The sequence below is a fragment of the Mobula birostris genome, chromosome 22, assembly GCF_030028105.1.
Source record: "Mobula birostris isolate sMobBir1 chromosome 22, sMobBir1.hap1, whole genome shotgun sequence".
Lineage (NCBI taxonomy): Eukaryota > Metazoa > Chordata > Chondrichthyes > Myliobatiformes > Myliobatidae > Mobula > Mobula birostris.
Window position 1 is genome coordinate 24,709,474 of NC_092391.1, and position 18,814 is coordinate 24,728,287.

The window sequence follows — 18,814 nt, forward strand, 5'->3', positions numbered from 1 at the left end:
GCTGAACAAGAATGCTGTTCATGGAAGGATACCATGGAGGAAACCACTACTCTCCAAAATAAAAACATTGCTGCACATCTCAAGTTTGCAAAAGACAACCTGGATGTTCCACAACACTTGCAGGACAATGTTCTGTGGCCAGGTGAGACAAAAGTTGAACTTTTTGGCAGAAATGCACACCACTATGTTTGGAGGAAAATGGGCACTGCACAGCAACACCAAAACCTCATCCCAACTGTGAAGCATGGTGGAAGGAGCATCATGGTTTGGGGCTGCTTTGCTTCCTCAGGACCTGGACAGCCTGCATTCATTGAGGAAACAGTGAATTCAAAATTGTATTAAGACATTTTACAGAGGATTGTCAGTGTAGCAGTCCATCACCTGAAGCTTAATATGAAACAAGACAATGGTCCAAAACACAAGAGTAAATCAACAATGAATGGTTTAAAGAAAATTCAGGTTTGTGTTTCGTAACGGCCAAGTCAGAGTCCAGCTGTGGCATGACCTGAAGAGAGCTATTCATGCAAGGTATCCCAGAAATATTGATGAACTGAAACAGTTTTGTATGGAGGAATGGTCTACAATTCCTTCTTGCCATTGTGCAAGTCTGATCAGCAGGTACAGAAAACATTTGGTGGAGGTTATTGCTTTTAAAGGAGGTTCTACCAGTTATGAAATACAAGGGTTCACCTACATTCTCCAGCCTGGCCCGTGAATGATTGAACTATGTGTCCAATAAAGACATGAAAAGTACAATTGTTTGTGTGTTATTTATTTAGGCAGATTGTGTTTGTTTATTTTTGTGACTTAGATGAAGATCAGACCAGGTATTAATGCAGAAAACCAGGTAACCGCAAACAGTTCACAAACTTTTTCTTGCAACTGTAACTCATTAAAAAGGTCAATGTGAAACTCTGTATAAGGTGTTGTTAAATTGGAATTTTACTATATTAAAGATACTGAATGAATGTTAGTTATTAGTACATAACGATAAACTGTTCTGATATGATCCAGCAACAAATACAATATATTACAAAATTTTACAAAAATAAGAAAAATGAAATCGGTGCGTGATATTAGCCCTCCTGATTTATTAACCGTTGCCTTGTCTCCATCACTATTTCTTCCATTATTTCTGGCTTCAGAATATCTTTAATCTGAAATCAGAACAGAAACAACTTGGTAAAACTGAAATTTATGTAGTTGATACATTTACAACAGATTTTATAGGTACACTTTCATCACTGTACAGAAGTCTTAAGCATATATACAGCTAAGGACCTAAGGCTTTTGCACAGTACTGTACTTGTCAACATGGAGCGGAGAGCGAGTTTGTAAATTGGCAGAAGCAAAGGATATTGGGAATGGCAAGGGTGGTGTGCCGTGGGAGGGGTGTGGGAGAGGATTGCCAAGGGCAGTGGTGGCGTGGGTGCAAACACACCCAGCCCTGAAACACCAAGCAAGGTCATTTGATTCCAAACAATTGGTTTATTAGTCTGTCTTTCTGGTGCTTCCTGCTCTCTTCCCTCTTCCCCTTTTCCCAACTATGATAAACCTCTCTCCCTGCCCCCTTCCCACTCTCAATCCACAATACTGACCCATATAAGAACCGGGTATTACTCACAAATGTCATGAAATTTGTTTTTTATTGCAGCAGTAGTACAGTGCTATACATAAAATTACTACGGTACTGTGCAAAAGTCTTAGGCACTCTAACTATATATGTCTTAAAATTTTTGCACAGTATTGTAGTACACTTAATCATCAGATACTGAAGTCATAAGTGGTGGTAGTGTACTCCCATCAGGGAGGAGGCTATGTAGCATCCACACCAGGACCACCAGACTCAAAAACAGTTACTTTCCCCAAGCAGTACTACTTCATCATTTCCTGTCAGTCACCTTATGTACAGACAGTCCTGTGCCTTGAGTCACTTTATGGACATACAATCAATCTACGTATATAAGCTATCCTATGTATTTAATGTGTTTTTTCATTGTGTTCTTTATTTTTTTGTGCTGCATCGGATCTGGGGTTACAATTATTTCGTGCTTCTTTACATCTGTGTACTGGAAATGACATTAAACAATCTTGAATCTTGATAACTGAATACATGATTATTTACTCACTTTTATAGATGCTCAATTTTCAAAATAATTCAAAACATGTTTTCAAACACTCAGCAATTATTGTGTATTTAATTTGAAATCTTTTAAGATTCTTTTCTCTTAACTGTCGATAAACATTGACAGATTATATTCTTGCATGAAATAGGCAGACAGAAAGAAATTGAAAGATCATGCAATTAGTTTCTAAGAGATATAAATCATATAATTATCAACTTTGCTAAAGTAACAAGCTATTTGGTTCAAAAATAATTACTGGCATTTTTAAGACTGAGAAATCTAGCTAAATGTAGTTTAAAGACATACTGTGCCAAAACCATTCTGTGTTAGATACGTTACCTGGTGATGCAATGATGCCTCGTAACAATAGAGAACACTGGTGTCGTAAAGCATCATTTTATGACTACTCAGGACTAAGATGCAATTGTGGAGTCGTGAGATCACTTCTCTGTCCGATAAAGAAACTGGCTGTAGTTAGAAGGAACAGGAATACGAATACCAGGATTAAGATGGATTAAATTTTATTAAATAAAAAATGCTGGAAACATTTAACTGGTCAGGCAGCTGAATTAGCTTTCCCAGGGTGAGAACTAAAAAACAAACCTAGATGAAAGGAGAAAGGAGATGGTGAGTGGCGGTCTACACAAGGGAAAGCTTGTGACAGAATGGAAGTCTCTCCTTTCATGTTTTGCACCTTTCCTCCCCCTCCAACCTCCCACCACCACCCCATTTCTAAAAGGTTCCCTGTTCTGATGAAACATTAACTCCACTGCCTGACCTGCTGAATGTTTCAACATTTACAGTATAATCAGCATTTTTCATCATTGAAGTGTTTTTCCTTCGTATATACTCTTATACAGCAGTTGGCTCCATATCAGATTCTGACATGGGAAGAACATTTAAAACTAAAATCAAAGCATCATTGTACTAAGTCAGTTCAATACTAAAGCAGTTAAATCTCACTTAATAGATGCATTCTCACCTAGAAGCTGAAAATCCACAATGAATTAGATGGTTAAACTGACTGGAATTTAGGAACTGAGTTGACAGATTTTCAATCGCTCAGATTATACTCCTCTGTGCCAGGGACTCAACATTCAAACCTCAGTCAAGATCTAGGCACAGATTGTCCTAAAATACTCAACAAAATAGCTAAGGAGTTCTTCAGTGTGAGAGGTGCTGCAGATGGATGAAACCGCAGCCCTACCTGCCCATTATGGAAATCATGAAAATCTCATGGCATTATTTTGAAGAGCAAGGAAGTAGTCTCTGATATTTGAGCCAATGGTGAATCACAAGTAACACCATGAGAAACAGGCACCTGACCATTGTCACACTGCTATTCACAGGATCTCTCCACAAGTAAAATAACAAAGCGCACTCAAGTCTCAGCCTTATGTGTATTTAAAAAGCTCTGATTGTGGAGCCTGAACCCACAACTTTCTGAATCAAGATTCAAGGGTTAATCTCCCAACTACAGCTGACACTTGAACTAAGTTATGCGAGATGATCAGCTATATTTCATACCTTTACTTATTTTCTAAAGTACACAAGGTATGCTGAGTCCACACAGTGTAGCCCTGAAGAATTCTATCAACTATAATATAGTATGTCACACTCCCATGAGCCTAACCCACAGAAAATAAATGTACAGTTAGTTCATCCAGTCCTTCATATTTGTTTTGCCATTCCATACAACCCTGACTTTATCTCAGCATCCTTTTAATGATTATGTCAATACCTCTTAAATATCCTCAGTGATTTAACGTTCGTAATCCCCTTGGGTGGAGATTTCCAAAGATTCATTACCGAAATGGAAAAGACATTTATCATCTCTGTCCTAAATGGCCAACTCCTAATTTTAAGACTGACCCTTGGTTCTAAACATCTCAGTGGAACAAAATTATTAATTCCACATCTATCCTGTCAAGCCCCAGAATTTTGTATGTTTTAAAGAAATTGTCTCATCTTTTCCCATATGACATCAAATGAGCGAATGTTTGCTGCATTCCCTCTATTACTGGTAGATCCTTCCTTAGATAGGGAGTCTAGATCTGAACACAATTTTTTCAGTAGAATCATTCCTAGCACCTCACCTCAAGATTAGTCACAAATCCTCCAGCTTCATCCTCCTTCTGTTCAGTGATTGGATAAATCCAAATGAAACCATTATTTCCCAGGATGATGGCTGCGCCACAAGGCAAATTGTGAAAATGAGTTTTACGGCGTTTTATAAGGGAAGGAGAAACTTGGACCAGGGTACCTTGTCCTAGCTGTCCAAAGAATGGAAAAGAAGAAATGAATAATGCTTATGCAATTACTGCCAGAGCATCAAACAGGGAAAATAGTACACAAACATACCTTTATAACCTTAATCACTGTAAAATACTTCTAAGACCCCTAAGCTCCCCCAAATCTTCTTTCTCAATTTTACCACGTCACAGCTGGCAACCATACTTTAATTTTACCTCTGAAATTCTCAGTTCAAACTGTTGAAATGCTCCTTAAATGCTACAACACCAACCAAGTTTCTGATCACCTATCTTAATATCAAACACCATATCCTTAATCTCAGATGAGACTCCCTGCAACACTTGGATATGTAAAAATCTTGTATAAATGTGAATTGTGTTGAAATTTCAGGACTTTAACGTTCTGTTGAAATTACCCTTTTATAAGTAAATAGACTCTGCATCTCCTGATCTTACCTTTCCATACTTCAGGCTCCTGGTATGCAAGGACAAAGCACCATCTGCAAATACAGCTTGTACCTCTGCCTGAATGTACGATAAGGAAAATTATGCATAAGGAGTGAAAACAAATAGTTTAAAAAGTGTGCTGTTTTTAAATGTTTGGATTTTTAAGAAATACTGTATTTCCTCTTCCTTCTGATTCTATTTGACTGGTTGAGTTTTTAAGAGCATTTGTGTTTTTTTTATTGCGGAAATTTTAACCTGCAATCCTACCCTGCTGGCTGTTTAGATTAACAGAGAGAGAAAAAGCATTGCTTCCCACCCACAGTTTAATGAGTTGTGCCATTTCATACTAGGAATGTCCAATAGAGGAACTAGACCCCATATTTCCTTGCTAGTCAGTAAAAAGGATACACTAATCAGGTCTCCCTCTTGCAGGTAGTCCCTCATCATCAGCTCATCCTCGGCAGACCTTCTTCTCTGTAAAGACAAGTTTGTATATGAATACAGAAAGGACTGCTTGATCCAGAAACTTATGTGAACAAGCAGCCAGTTTAATGAGTGGAACAACCCTAATTCAAAGTTCAAAGCAACACTCGATCAAGAATCAAAACTGCTCATTAACATGTACAGCAGTTCCTAATGCATTGGGAATAATGCCCTTTGGAGTACTGACATCAGAATCAGGTTTTTTGTCACTGACAAAGTCATGATATTTATTGTTTTATAGCAGCAGTATAGTGCAGCCAGAACAAATAACTTACAATAATAAATTGAAAACTCTGATAGCAAAGAGGAAGAAGCTGTTTCTAAAACACTGAGTGTGGGTCTTTGCTTTCGATATTTCCTCCCTGATGGCAGTAATGAGAGGTTGTTGGCTGAGTCTACAGCCCTCTGAAGCCTCTTACAGCCCTTCCTGTACACTGGAGCCTCCATACCAAGCAGTGATGCAATCTGTCAGAATGTTCTCCACGGTACATCTATAGAAATTTGCTAGCCTTTGGCAACATACCAAATCTCCTCAAGTTCCTAATGAAGTGAAGCTTTTGGCGTGTCTTCGTCATGATTAAATCAATATGGTGAACCCAGGGCGATCTTCTGAGACATTGAAGCCCTGGAACTTGAAACTGCTCAGCCTTTCCACCGATGACCCCTCAATCAGGATTGGTGTGTGTTTACAATCAGTTCCTTCCTCCTGCAAATGCTGAGTAGACATATTTTTACACTCTGGGAGCACCAGAATGTATATTGTGCCTAAGAGGGGCGATGGCAAGTATGAAGGTGCTTTAGGGGGGTGTGGGCTAAAAAAGGTTCGGAAACACTGTTCTACATAAATGTCAGTACATTAATTATTTCACTCACCAGTTCTCCTCCAGGAAGATTAACAGAAGAGAGGAGGAGCACTGAGTCTAGTCTGGAGTTAGTTTCCACTTTCCATCGTTTCTGATGAACCTACAAGGATTTAAGGAAGAAAGCATTAGATTTTTCTAGGATTCATGTATCTTGTATTTTCTAGCTAACCAGAGAACTTTATTTTGACTCTGAGGAAATCAACTTCAATTCCATTTCCTGACCTATTCCCACAATTTTCTGAAATATTTTTTAGAAAATATATTTGGCCACATCAATTCTCCAGCTGGTGATGACTAACTGGGGCTGATTCTAAAAATTTGGCAGGTACCCAGAGTGATTGCTCACTGGATCATAAGTAATACTTGGACCCAGTGACTACCCAACAAATTAAAGAGACGTGGTCTAGTCATTCCTATTTCCTGGCAGATTTTTTAATACATTTTCCAGATCACATAGTTGCAGGACAGAGGGAAACTGTCCAGCAGGATGCTCCACACTTTGTGAGTATCATTTGGAACAAGTTTGATAGACCAGCTGAATGTTTCCTTCACTTCTATGACACACTCCACCTCATTATTTATAAATTTAACTTCCAACTCAAGCATAAAATTTAAGTTCTTTAACAACAAATTTGAAAGAGCAACACCACAACTGACATTGAGAAACTAGCCCCAATTGCACAGGATATTCTTGAGAACATAACTGGTGCAGACCATTTATGGGCCCAACGTCTAAGTTTCCACAAGTAAACCCATCAAATCTCTGCATTCTGCTTTCTTCACATTTTGCTCAATGCTGTACCATTGAAACACATTTATCCCACATTTTTATAACTTCGTCCTTGGGTTAACTATACTAAACAAATCCCTGGTTCAGATTTTGGTGGCTCATTTCATCAAATGGAATGGTCAGCCCTCCTCAGTTGTGATTGAGACAATGCTATCTTCAGAGTATTGCTAATTAGTAAGTCTTGCTCATTACAAAGATCTAATTACATAGAGAGGAGATATGTTCAAATAATCTACCAGTCTTGTAAAAACTTTCAGGTTACCCTCCTTTCAACAGCATTTTCTTCTGTTCTTCAAACAGTACAGTGTCACAGAGGTCATTACATATCCTAGTAAACAAACTTAGGCATTCCAAAATGTAAAGTGAATTTTTAATTCCTAAAATCAAGATATAAATATGATTAAACTCAGTTAAACTAAGAAGCATGATTTTGATCTTACCTCAGTGATCCTGCCCACCACAACATCACCAACTTCTCCATTGTATCTATGGAGAGAAACATGAAAATTGAAGCTTACAGCTTTAGTTACTCTGGACTTTGCAGACCCCCTGCCTGTTGCACTAATCTCACAAATAAAAAAGAAAATCTCAGCATAAGGGGTTAGGCTAACAGTACAGCTTTCTAAGTATCACAAAGGGCCAACTGCATTTTTCTATTAATTTTACTTAGTTCATCATAATGAGTGCCTGTGAAAACATTCCTGATCACCAGACATTCTGGAGATGCTGAAAATCTTGAGCGACATGCACAAAATGCCGGAGGAACTCAGCAGGTCAGGCAGTATCTATAGAGAGAAATAAACAGTCAACATTTCATACTGAGCCGCTTCACTGGTACTGGAAAAGACGTGGGGAAAGCCAGAAAGACATCCTAATATCTCTCCCAGCAAACAGCAGAACTGAGTCTGTGAGAATAATCAGGTTAAAAAGTGTAAGGCATTCTGTAATTGAAAACCCCTTCGTCATTTAAGTGTTAAAATAAATCTCATTCTTGCTTTCAGTACTTCGCCTCATCTCACATCCAATATGGCTGTCACTGAAATGGGACTAATCAACAAGAAAAATAGGAAAACACTTCAACATTCTTTACCTCCAGTCCAAAATCAAGATCCAGTTCCTTATCACGGTATTAAAGGAACTGCAGCTAGGTGCACTTTGGGCAGATGTAGTTATCAGGGAGACTGGAGAATCCCCAAGTTTCCCCACATCTCACACAAGGAACAAATCACTAACTCTGGGATATTTTCTCAGTGCACTAGCTATGTATTAGCAGAAAAAAACTTACTAGAAATTTACTTAGAACCTTCATCTGTGCTTGCCCAAGCCTGTTGAGCCAAGGCTGCACTCTAAAACTGCACTCACATAATGACTGCTCCACTTATACCTTGCTTCTTTTCATTGACCCCTGCTGAGTGCCTAATAGATCATTATGATTGCAGCCCACCAAGAAGTCCTGAAAGCACCCAAGCTCTTTTTAAACCTTGTGCTACATCACCAATGAATGACTTCTAGCACTGATTGCAATCTGTTGAAAAATTCCAAAGGCTCCAAGTTCTCTTTATACCTCATGCTGTGTCACCAACGAGTGACTACTCACGATGATTGCAACCTGCTGAAAAGTCCCATAAAAATGAGACGATTATCCCTAAAGTTAATATTTGGAAGACAAAGGCACCAATTTGCCACCTGCAACACAGCACTACTCGATGAAAATCAAGGCCCAGGATAACAGTCTAGTCAACTTCACATAGATTGGGAACCATGGGTCTGCAGAGGAGATTAAATCAATTTGCAAAGACAATATGCGGCAAAATCCACCAGCAGTGCAGCCAGGAGCCTCGAAGGATAAGAGTTCGAAGACCAAAACCCAACACACACCTTAAGACATTGGAGAATTCTCCAAATCCCTGGAATGACAAGTGTACCTGTAGTAGTCTGGCCGACCTCCACTTTGCTGAGGCCCGGCAACAACTGTCAGACACCTCCTCTTACTTAACCCTTGACCAGGACCCCACTAAGGAGCACCAGGCCATTGTCTCCCACAGCATCACCTACCTTACCAACTCTGGAGATCTCCAATCCACTGCCACCAACCTCACCTCATAGTTCCCTCAACCTGCACCTCCCGTTTTAATCTCTTACCCAAGATCCACAAATCTGCCTGTCCAGGTAGACCCACTGTTTCTGCTTGTTCCTGCCCCACTGAATTTATATCTGCATACCCCAACTCAATTTTAACCCCCTCTGCCCCCCCCAGTTCACCAGTTCAGTCCCTTCCTACCTATATCTGTGACACTTCACACACTCTTGATCTTTTCAACAATTTGAAGTTCCCTGACCCCGATCATCTTATTTTCACTATTGATGTCAAATCCGTATACACCTCCATTGCTCACCAGGAAGACCTCAAAGCTGTCCATTTCTGTCTGGACACCAGCCCCAACCTGTTCCCTTTCACAACCACTCTCCTCTGTCTAGCCGAACTTGACCTCACTCTTAATAATTTCTCTTTCAGTTCCTCCCACTTCTTTCAAACAAAAGGTGTAGCCATGGGCACTCACATGGGTCCCAGCTATGCCTGCCTGTTTGTCGGCTACGTGGAACAGTCTATGTTCCAAGCCTACACAGGTATCGCTCCCCAACTTTTCCGAAACTACATCAACAACTGCATTGCTGCTGCTTCCTGTACCTATGCAGAGTTCTCATTGCTTCCAACTTCTAACCTGCCCTCAAATTTACCTGGTCCATTTTTGATCTCTTTCTCGATTTCTCTGTCTCTATATCTCTGGAGATAGCTTATCTATTATAAACCCACTGATTCTCGCAGCTACCTCTTCCCACCGTTACTTGTAAAAACGCCATCCCCTTCTCTCAATTCCTCCATCTCTGCCGCATCTGCTCTCAAGATGAGGCGCGTCATTTTAGAACCAAGGAGATGTCCTCCTTCTTCAAAGCCTCCCTTCCTCCACCATCAACGCTGCCCTCAATCACATCTCTTCCATTTTGCACACGCCTGCCCTCACCCCATCCTCCCATCACCCCACCGGGGATGGGGTTCCTCATGTCCTCACCTACCACCCACCAACCTCCTTGTCCAGCACCTAATTATCCATAACTTCCACCATCTCCAGTGGGATCCCACCACCCAGCACATCTCCCCCCCCCTACTTACTTTCTGCTTGCCGCAGGGATCGCTCCCTACATGACTCCCTTCTCCATTCGTCCCTCCCCATTGATTTCCCTCCTGGCAATTATCCTTGCAACCAGAACAAGTACTACACCTGCCCCTACACTTCCTCCCTCACTACCACTCAGGGCCCCAAACAGCCCTTCCAGGTGAGGCAACTCTTCACCTCTGAGTCTGTTGGGGTCATCTACTGTATCTGGTGCAGCCTCCTGTGTATGAGAGAGACCTGGCACAGATTGGGAGACCGCTTCACTGAGCACCTACAAGAAAAGGCGGGATCTCGCAGTGGCCACCTATTTTAATTCCAACTTCCCATTCCGATATGTCAGTCTATTGCCTCCTCTACTGTCGCAGTAAGGCCACAATCAGGTTGGAAGAGCAACACCTTATATTCAGTCTGGGTAGCCTCCAACCTGACGGCATGAACATCGATTTCTCGAACTTCCGGTAATGCACGTCCACCCTCCTTCACCATTCCCCTTTCTCACCTTATCTCCTTACCTGCCCATCACCTCCCTCTGGTGTTCCTCTCCCTTTCTTTCTTCCACGGGCTTCTGTCCTCTCCTATCAGATTCCCCCTTCTCCAGCCTTTATCTCTTTCACCAATCAACTTCCCAGCTCTTTACTTCACCCCCCCCCAACCCCTCTCCAGGATTCACCTATCACCTTGTATTTCTTCTTCTCCTCCCTCCCATCTTCTCACCCTGACTCCTCATCTTTTTTTTTCCAGTCCTGATGAAGGGTCTTGGCCTGAAACATCAACTCTACTCTTTTCCATAGATGCTGCCTGGCCTGCTGAGTTCGTTCAGCATTCTGTGTGTGTTGCTTGGGTTTCCAGATCTGCAGATTTTCTCTCATTTATGTACCAATATCAGCTTCCTTTCCATCATCCCCAGATCTGATCATGCTCAATTAATTCCAAAGTGTGGCTTATATCATCTGTGTGCCCAAAGTTAGGCCAAAACAAACACTATTCCAAATGCCATCACAATAGGTAAATCCCATAAGGATGGAAAAGATCATCGAAGATTCATGGAAGAAATGTAACATCGTAATGACACATAAAAATCCCTGGCCCAAGACTGCTCAACCTGGCAGAGAAACAGAAAGGAAAGCACAAACATCCTTCTAATGAGAGCACACAGAATCCATGCATAAACAGTGGAAGGAGCACACAATATTCCAAATAACTTACCCAGGAGCAACAATTAAAGACTTACCTTGTTTGAAGTGGCTTGACACATATCAGCTTATTCACTCGTTCCACAGCCCCAGCAACTGATGCAATGAGCTTTTCATCTTCCATGTATGTACCATGGCCTCTAGAAAAAAATGAGAAGAGGATGAAAATCTGAACAAAGTTCTCAACCAGGAAAGAGTTATTTCAGCTATCAATTTTGCCTCTATTCTGAACCAGGATTGCTGACATCCCAGAATATCCTGGGTTCTCCAAAAATCAAATATTAAGCCCTAACACCAATATAAACAACTCGAATAAAATGAGAGAAACCTGGAAGTAAAAATTGTGCTTATTTATTTCTTTGAATTATTTTGTTAGTTATAAAAACATTGACAATGAAAATAACAATGGATAAGAATCTGTTGACTTTCCAGGGTGTAGTATCAGGCTGCTTGTTTTTCATGGTTATATATAAATGATTTGGTCTGAAAGAAAGGGGCCAAAATTATAGTTTGCTGACTTGATCAAAATTACCAAGAAAGAAAGTGATCAACTACAGTTGTACATTAAGAGACCAGTTTAATGGGTTCAAAAGCAGCAAATGGAATTCGATCCTAAGTAGAAGGATGTGCAGGGAAAAGGAGGCAGGGGAAGTGATATCATTCAGTGATACAGTACAGTAATAAGGGAAATCTTAAGAGTATAAAAGAACAGATAGGAAGATGATATGAATATGTATGGAATACTTGTTTTCATCAGCCAAGAATTGTACAAAATTCTGTTTAGGCCACAAACAAAATACAGTGCACACCGAGGACATGATAGCAATAAGAGTCTTGAGGAATTTAAGGACAATACCAGAATAGAGAGACACATTTGAGGCGAGCTAAATTGGGCTACCACTTTTAAATAAAGTAGGGTAAAGGGGAAACAAGAGTGCAAGATCTAAGCAGCATAAGCAGAATCTCCCGAAGAGAGGACAATAACTAAGCATATAATTTGCAAAAGGATTATTAAACATGTAGTAGAGGTCTGGAATTCATTTTATGAAAGGATGATGAGGGCAAAAGCCCTTATCAGTATTAAACCATTCCTAAATGAATGATGTGAGAACCTAGAAGACGATAGATAAAGACCTGGGAAGTATAGTTAACCTAGACAGTCTATTTTTGTTCATTGTATTTCTTTGGAAAGTGTATTTAGTTTCAAATTTTAAAAAAATCACAAACTCAAGACGTATCAAAACTGTTCAAGTAATTATGAATTATTTGAAATAATTCATAAATGGGAACCTCAGCAGTCAATTTGAAAATAAAAACTCCTACAAATGACCAGTAGTGTTGTGGGATGACATCAGGTGAGATATTAGCAACAACTCTTCAAACACTTGTGAAGAAACATACTCAAGTTAATGGCCTTCTGAAAAACACTGATGGATCTTTGATTTAATGTATTTTCTTAGAGATGTATCCTTATCTACAGTGCAAAGTCCCATCATCTGTTAGTGATTGCAGCTCTGGTGGCATCTGATTTTTCTTGGGAATGAGGAAAAACCTTGGATTTATTTTTATCCAATCATTTCTCTGGCTCACGGTGTCACTGGTAAGGCCATTTACTATTACCCAATCCTAACTGCCCCTTGAGAAGGTGTTGGCTGGCTACTGCCTTGAACCATTGCACCACTCACACATTTGCATTGGGGAAGAAGTTTTAGATTTAGATCCAAATATACATTTTCAAATAGGATAGCTAACTTGCGTCCACCGAGATGCAACACAGAGCGTCATAGGAAGTCATTCCTGCCTGTGGCCATCAAACTTTCCAACTCCTCCCTTGGAGGGTCAGACACCCTGAGCCAATAGGCTGGTCCTGGACTTATTTCATGGCATAATTTACATATTACTGTTTAACTATTTATGGTTTTATTACTATTTATTATTTATGGCACAACTGTAACAAAAACCAATCTCCCCCGGGATCAATAAAGTATGACTATGACTATCATGATCTCATTCACCTTTCTTGACTTTACATCTTCTTAAACCTATTCATTATACTGCTACCACCCACTTTACAATTCTGTAAAGCAAAGATTTCAAAAATAATGAAATGAAAAATTTCTAAATATCAAAAAATTACTGTGAAGAGCAGTAAACAGTAAAAAACTAAATCAATGTCTGGTGTGACCACCATTTGCCTTTCAAACTGCATCAATTCTCTTAAGTACACTGCTGTACAATTTTATAAATGTCTCGCCTGCTTTTCTCTCCAGGTAATCCCAGACAGGCTCGATGGTGTTGAGATCAGGGACCTTTGGAGGTATACCATCTTTTACAGAACTCCTTGTTCTTCTCTTCACTGAAGGTAGTTCTTCATGACCTTGGCCGTGCGTTTGGGGTCATTATGCTACCACAGAATGAAGTTGGGACCAATCAGACGCCTCCCTGGTGGTATTGTGTGATGGATGAGAATCCGCATGACCTCTCAGCATTGAGGACGCTGACCAGATCACCAACTCCATTTGCAGAAATGCAGCCCCAGACCTGCAGGCACCTCCGCCATGCTTCGTCGTTGGTTGCAGACACTCACTCATCCATGTAACACTTTCTAGCTCTGCTACAGACATGCTGCCTCTTACTTGAGCCAAAATTTTCAAAGTTTGACTCATCAGTCCAAGCACTTGCTGGCATTGTTCAGCACCCCAGTCCTTGTGTTTTTGTGCACGGACCAGTCTCTTGGCTTTGCTTCCACTTCAGAGGAATGGCTTTTTGACAGCAATTTCCCCATGAAGACCACTTCTGACAAGACTTCTCCAGGCTGCAGAGGGGTGTTCTTGGGTTCCAGTGGTTTCTGTGAGTTCACAGCTGATAACAGTGCTGGACTTCTTCCCATTTAGAAGGGACATGAGTTTGATGTATCTCTCACCTACTGCACTCAGCTTCCACAGCCAACCACTGTCTTTCTGGACTTCTGCCTTGCCCGTTTCTTTGTGCTTCTTCAGAAGAGCTTGGGCAGCACATCTTGAAACTCCTGTCTGGTGTGAAATTTTTGCTTGGGAGACCTTGCTGATGCAGGATGACCACCTTGTATCTTGTTGCCATGTGTAAGAATTGAAGATTTGAAGGTTAAAACTGCCCCACCCTCACCTTTTAGCTTCGCTGTCCTTTGCCCAGTTTGATTCCTTCGGCACCCTTTTCAGTTTCAGTTAATTAGTTTAGTTCATTCAACTCATTATGTCATTGATGTTTGCTATGTTAGTTTGATCGCGCACTGGGCTGCCTACAAAGTCATCAAGTTTTTATTTGAAAAGTGGCCCATTACTTAAATGTTACTCTCTTTAACAAAATACAATAATGTCTCTGTAACATTTACTTTTGGGGAAATGCATGATTGGAAACGTAAAATTTGTTCTTTTCTACTGAATGCAGAAGACAAAAAAAATCTAAAACAAAAATTATACAAAAAATCTAGCAACACACATAAAAGTTGCTGGTGAACGCAGCAGTCCAGGCAGCATCTCTAGGATGTACAGTCGACATTTTGGGCCAAGACCCTTTGTCAGGACGAGACCCGTCATCTCGGCCTGAAACGTCGACTGTACCTCTTCCTAGAGATGCTGCCTGGCCTGCTGCGTTCACCAGCAACTTTTATGTGTGTTGCTTGAAATTCCAGCATCTGCAGATTTTATGTTTGCGACAAAAACTCTAGGATGCCTAAGACTCTTGCACAGTCGTGTGTGTGTGTGTATATGTATATATATATATATATATATACACGCACACACATACACACACGTTACGTATTCATAGTTACTGTGCCTTTTTAATTATTGTGTTCTTTATCTTAATGTGCTTTTATATGCTGCATCACATCCAGAGTAAGTTAGTTTGTTCTCTTTTACACTTGTGTACTGTAAATGAACAATGTATCTTGAATCTTCAGCAGAAAGATCATCTCCAAACAATAAAACTAAAACAGATTATTTGAAATTTCACTTCACAAGCACTAGTGGGGCTTAGTTGTGTGCAAATTGCTGTTAGGTTTCCTATAATACAGGTCCAACCAGGTTACAAAGGTTTCTAGACACACTGTATACATGAATGAGCATTTGGGAGACCAGCTGGATGGATTTGCTGGCTCCACCAAGCTGCAGGCATTGTCTGCCAGGTGGGAATGAGGTACTTAAAGGTGCATTTTCCTCTCGACCAACCTGACAGAGTGGTGCCCCAAGTAGTCTCGTGGTCATTTGGCAAAATCCCTCATCGTCAAATTTTCCAAAGAACACGAAAGATCTTGTTTGGCTAGTGCTAAAATACCTGCACAAAATGCTGGGTGAACTTAGCAAGTCAGGCAGCATTTATGGAGAGGAATAAACAGTCAACGTTTCGGGGCGAGATACCCGACGCAGATTGGGGAACCGCTTTGTCGAGCACCTCCACTCCATCCGCCACAACAGACAGGATCTCCCAGTAGCCATCCACTTCAACTCTGCTTCCCATTCCCATTCAGATATGTCCATACATGGCCTCCTCTACTGCCATGATGAGGCTAAACTCAGGTTGGAGGAGCAGCACCTCATATACCGTCTAGGTGGTCTCCAGCCCCTTAGTATGAACATAGAATTCTCCAATTTCCGGTAATTCCTTTCCCCTATCCCTATTTCATTCTGCCCCCTCCCCCAGCTGCCTATCACCTCCCTCATGGTTCCCCCTCCTTCTACTACCCATTGTGTTTTCCCCTATTCCTTCTTCACCTTTCCTGCCTATCACCTCCCTGCTTCGCCTTCCCCACCCCTTTATCTTTCCTCTTACTGGTTTTTCACCTGGAACCTACCAGCCTTCTCCTTCCCACCCTCCCCCCACCTTGTTTATAGGACCTCTGCCCTTTCCTCTACAGTCCTGACGAAGGGTTCCGGCCTGAAACGTCGACTGATCATTTCCATGGATGCTGCCCGACCTGCTGAGTTCCTCCAGCGTTTTGTGAGTGTCCCTTTATAGAGAATGTTTATTCCACTCTGCCTGATCAACTGCACTCCCCAACATTTTGTGTGCATTACTCTGGATTTCCGGCATCTGCAGAATTTCGTATCTCCATCATGGACAGTCCCAAGCCCAGCTCTGAAAAGAGGAGGATTGGGCATGGGGCTAGAAAACCCATTCCTTAAAAAAACTACAGAAACGCCAACGGTAGCTCCCGAAGCCTCATCCACGGGAGAGGAAGGATCTTCAAAAACAACTTGAAGGACTGGCCCAGAATAGAGGGCTCTGGCGAGCTCGGGCGACAGCCTGTGCCCCAGCAGAGGTGATGAGTTTAAGCCAAGCAGAATCTCTTGTGTTTATGATAATGCTGAAATACTACGTAGTACATCGGCGGCCATTCTGTGCCGCCCTGGAAAAACCCTCACCAGCAAAGCGAAATAAAACTACTGAAGGAACTCGGCGGATCAGGCAACATCTGAGTGAGAGAAGAAATGGTCGATACAGTATTTCAAGTCGAGCCCTCTATCGGTCATTTCTTTCCATCCACAAATGCTGCCGACCTGCCGAATTCCTCCAGCAGTTTGGATACAATATTTGGTTTCCTCTGCATCCAACAATTACAGCAAGCTTTCATCATTTTACAGAGCGGAGGGAACTGTACACCCCTTGGACTTTTTTCTCGAGAAACAAGTCCTGGACGATTCAACAATACTACATATTTAAACATCAAACCCAACACCCACGTTATTTAGGTTTGCGCTCTCTCCCGCCATGCTGGATTTTCTTTGGACATAGCGAGACCGATGAAGAGGGCACAACGATGCACAGTACTGAGTTGTAATATCCATCTGGGGAATCAAGGTCTCAAGTTAACAGTGTGCCCCAATTTCTGACCAAATGAAACTGCCCGTTCATCGTTCAAAGTTGGCAGGGCAATGAACATGTGTAAACACGTGCAGTCGAACATACGTCATCTTACAGAGCACTAATCCTTTTTAAGATGGAATTTCATGACTATTTTACCTCATAAAACCGGTATCTGTTGTGATCGTATCTCCCGGTGATACTAGATGTTTATTAATTTCAGTTGATAGAGAAACGGGCTTTCGCGCCGTTGCTAATCGAATGTCCACCGCCATCTTTGTAATTGGCAAATCACCGGCGCCAATAGTAATTCACTCTCCACCATCATTCATGCAGGCAAACCGTACCTCTCCGGAAAATACGATAAAATTATTGCAGAGTTTATGGATCAGAAATTACCAATAAAATAAAATATCTGGAAGATCAGGGAAATCTGAAATAAAATAACTCAAAATGCTGGGAATACTCAGATCAGGTAGCGCCTATGGAAATGAAAACGAAGTTAACGTTTCAAATCGAAGCCCCCCCCCATCAGATCATCTAAAGTTTAGATTCTAAAAAAAAGAAAACACACTGCATCTGACAAAAGAGCAACGGTTTGAAACAACCCATCGAGTTTCTTCCATTGAGGGGAGCACAGAGTTTACCATTTCTAATAAAGTAGGCGGTTCAACTTCCGCCATTTTTAATGCTGGCAGAGCTTCTTCAGTTTTACTCGGGACTACTTTTGCCATATTTAATGCTCCTCCCAATACCGAATCCGACATCTTTATTACTGGCAACGCATCACAACCTCACCACAGTCACCATATTTTCCTTTTGCCGGACCATCTTCTTTGCCTTTAAATTACCATGTTTATTGCTGAGAACAATTACTGCATTTTTCTTTTTGCTACTGACTTTATTAGTGTACTTACAACTAATCAGCGCTGTTATTTATTGACTGCATTAGTAATCTGTTGGCTGTTCGAAGTAGCATTTGAGATTGTAGAAATACTTTTTCCTTAGATATACTTTTACTACATTACTACTGTGTTTTTATATCGTTAAATCACTATAATAAAACCGGGGGGGGGAGGATGACGCGCGGGCACTTGAGTTTCTGTTCGGAGTCAGTTTTCAGAACCAGCCCAATAATCATGTTAACACCGTTAACCTGGTCTTCAAATGTGACCTGATCAATCATAAAGCCAAAGACCATGAAATATTATGAATTTACTGGTTTCCAGATTAATTGTTTAAGCGTATAAACCACACATTTATAATAATGTACAATCAAGTGGGGGACAATGCCTGCAAGAAAATGAATGTCAGGATGTATGGTAATATATAGGTACTTTGATAATAAATTTACTTTGAAGTTCCAGGGGTGCAGTGCTGCCGGAGCTGACATCTCTGTAAAAAAAGAGTAAATATAAACAAGCGGGAAATTTAACAGTGGCTGCATATTAAATAGAGGGAATTTTACGGAAGCGGGGGTGGGTGGTGGGTGGTGGCTGGTGGGGAAAATACCACTAATAACATAAGGATATTTGATCGTTTTCGATGAAATCCTGGAGCTGTGACTTTTTTATTTAGGTATTTGTGAAATTCCTCCTTGCTCGACCCGTTGTCCCAGCCTCCCGCCATTTCACAGATCCTCG

General features: G+C 41.1%; 1 protein-coding gene across 1 annotated transcript; it reads right to left on the reverse strand.

The window, feature by feature from the left end:
• Nucleotides 1–751: 751 nt before the first annotated feature.
• Nucleotides 752–17,819, reverse strand: exosc2 (exosome component 2). Its single transcript, XM_072240333.1, has 9 exons — nt 17,331–17,819; nt 11,369–11,470; nt 7,402–7,447; nt 6,182–6,271; nt 5,234–5,299; nt 4,835–4,903; nt 4,223–4,399; nt 2,466–2,594; nt 752–1,157 (listed from the first exon to the last, which is right to left on the reverse strand). The coding sequence occupies exons 1-9, from the start codon at nt 17,444–17,446 to the stop codon at nt 1,077–1,079; spliced, it is 876 nt and encodes a 291-aa protein (XP_072096434.1). The 5' UTR covers nt 17,447–17,819; the 3' UTR covers nt 752–1,076.
• Between the last annotated feature and the right edge of the window lie 995 nt (nt 17,820–18,814).

Bases quoted from the DNA above. Each gene is read 5' to 3' on its own strand.
- exosc2 (XM_072240333.1), bottom strand. From the start codon at position 17,446: ATGGCGGTGGACATTCGATTAGCAACGGCGCGAAAGCCCGTTTCTCTA. The intron at 6,272-7,401 runs GTAAGATCAAAA...AAATCCTTGTAG, and splicing joins TGGTGGGCAGGATCACTGAG to GTTCATCAGAAACGATGGAA. The intron at 5,300-6,181 runs GTGAGTGAAATA...TTGTCTTTACAG, and splicing joins ATCTTCCTGGAGGAGAACTG to AGAAGAAGGTCTGCCGAGGA.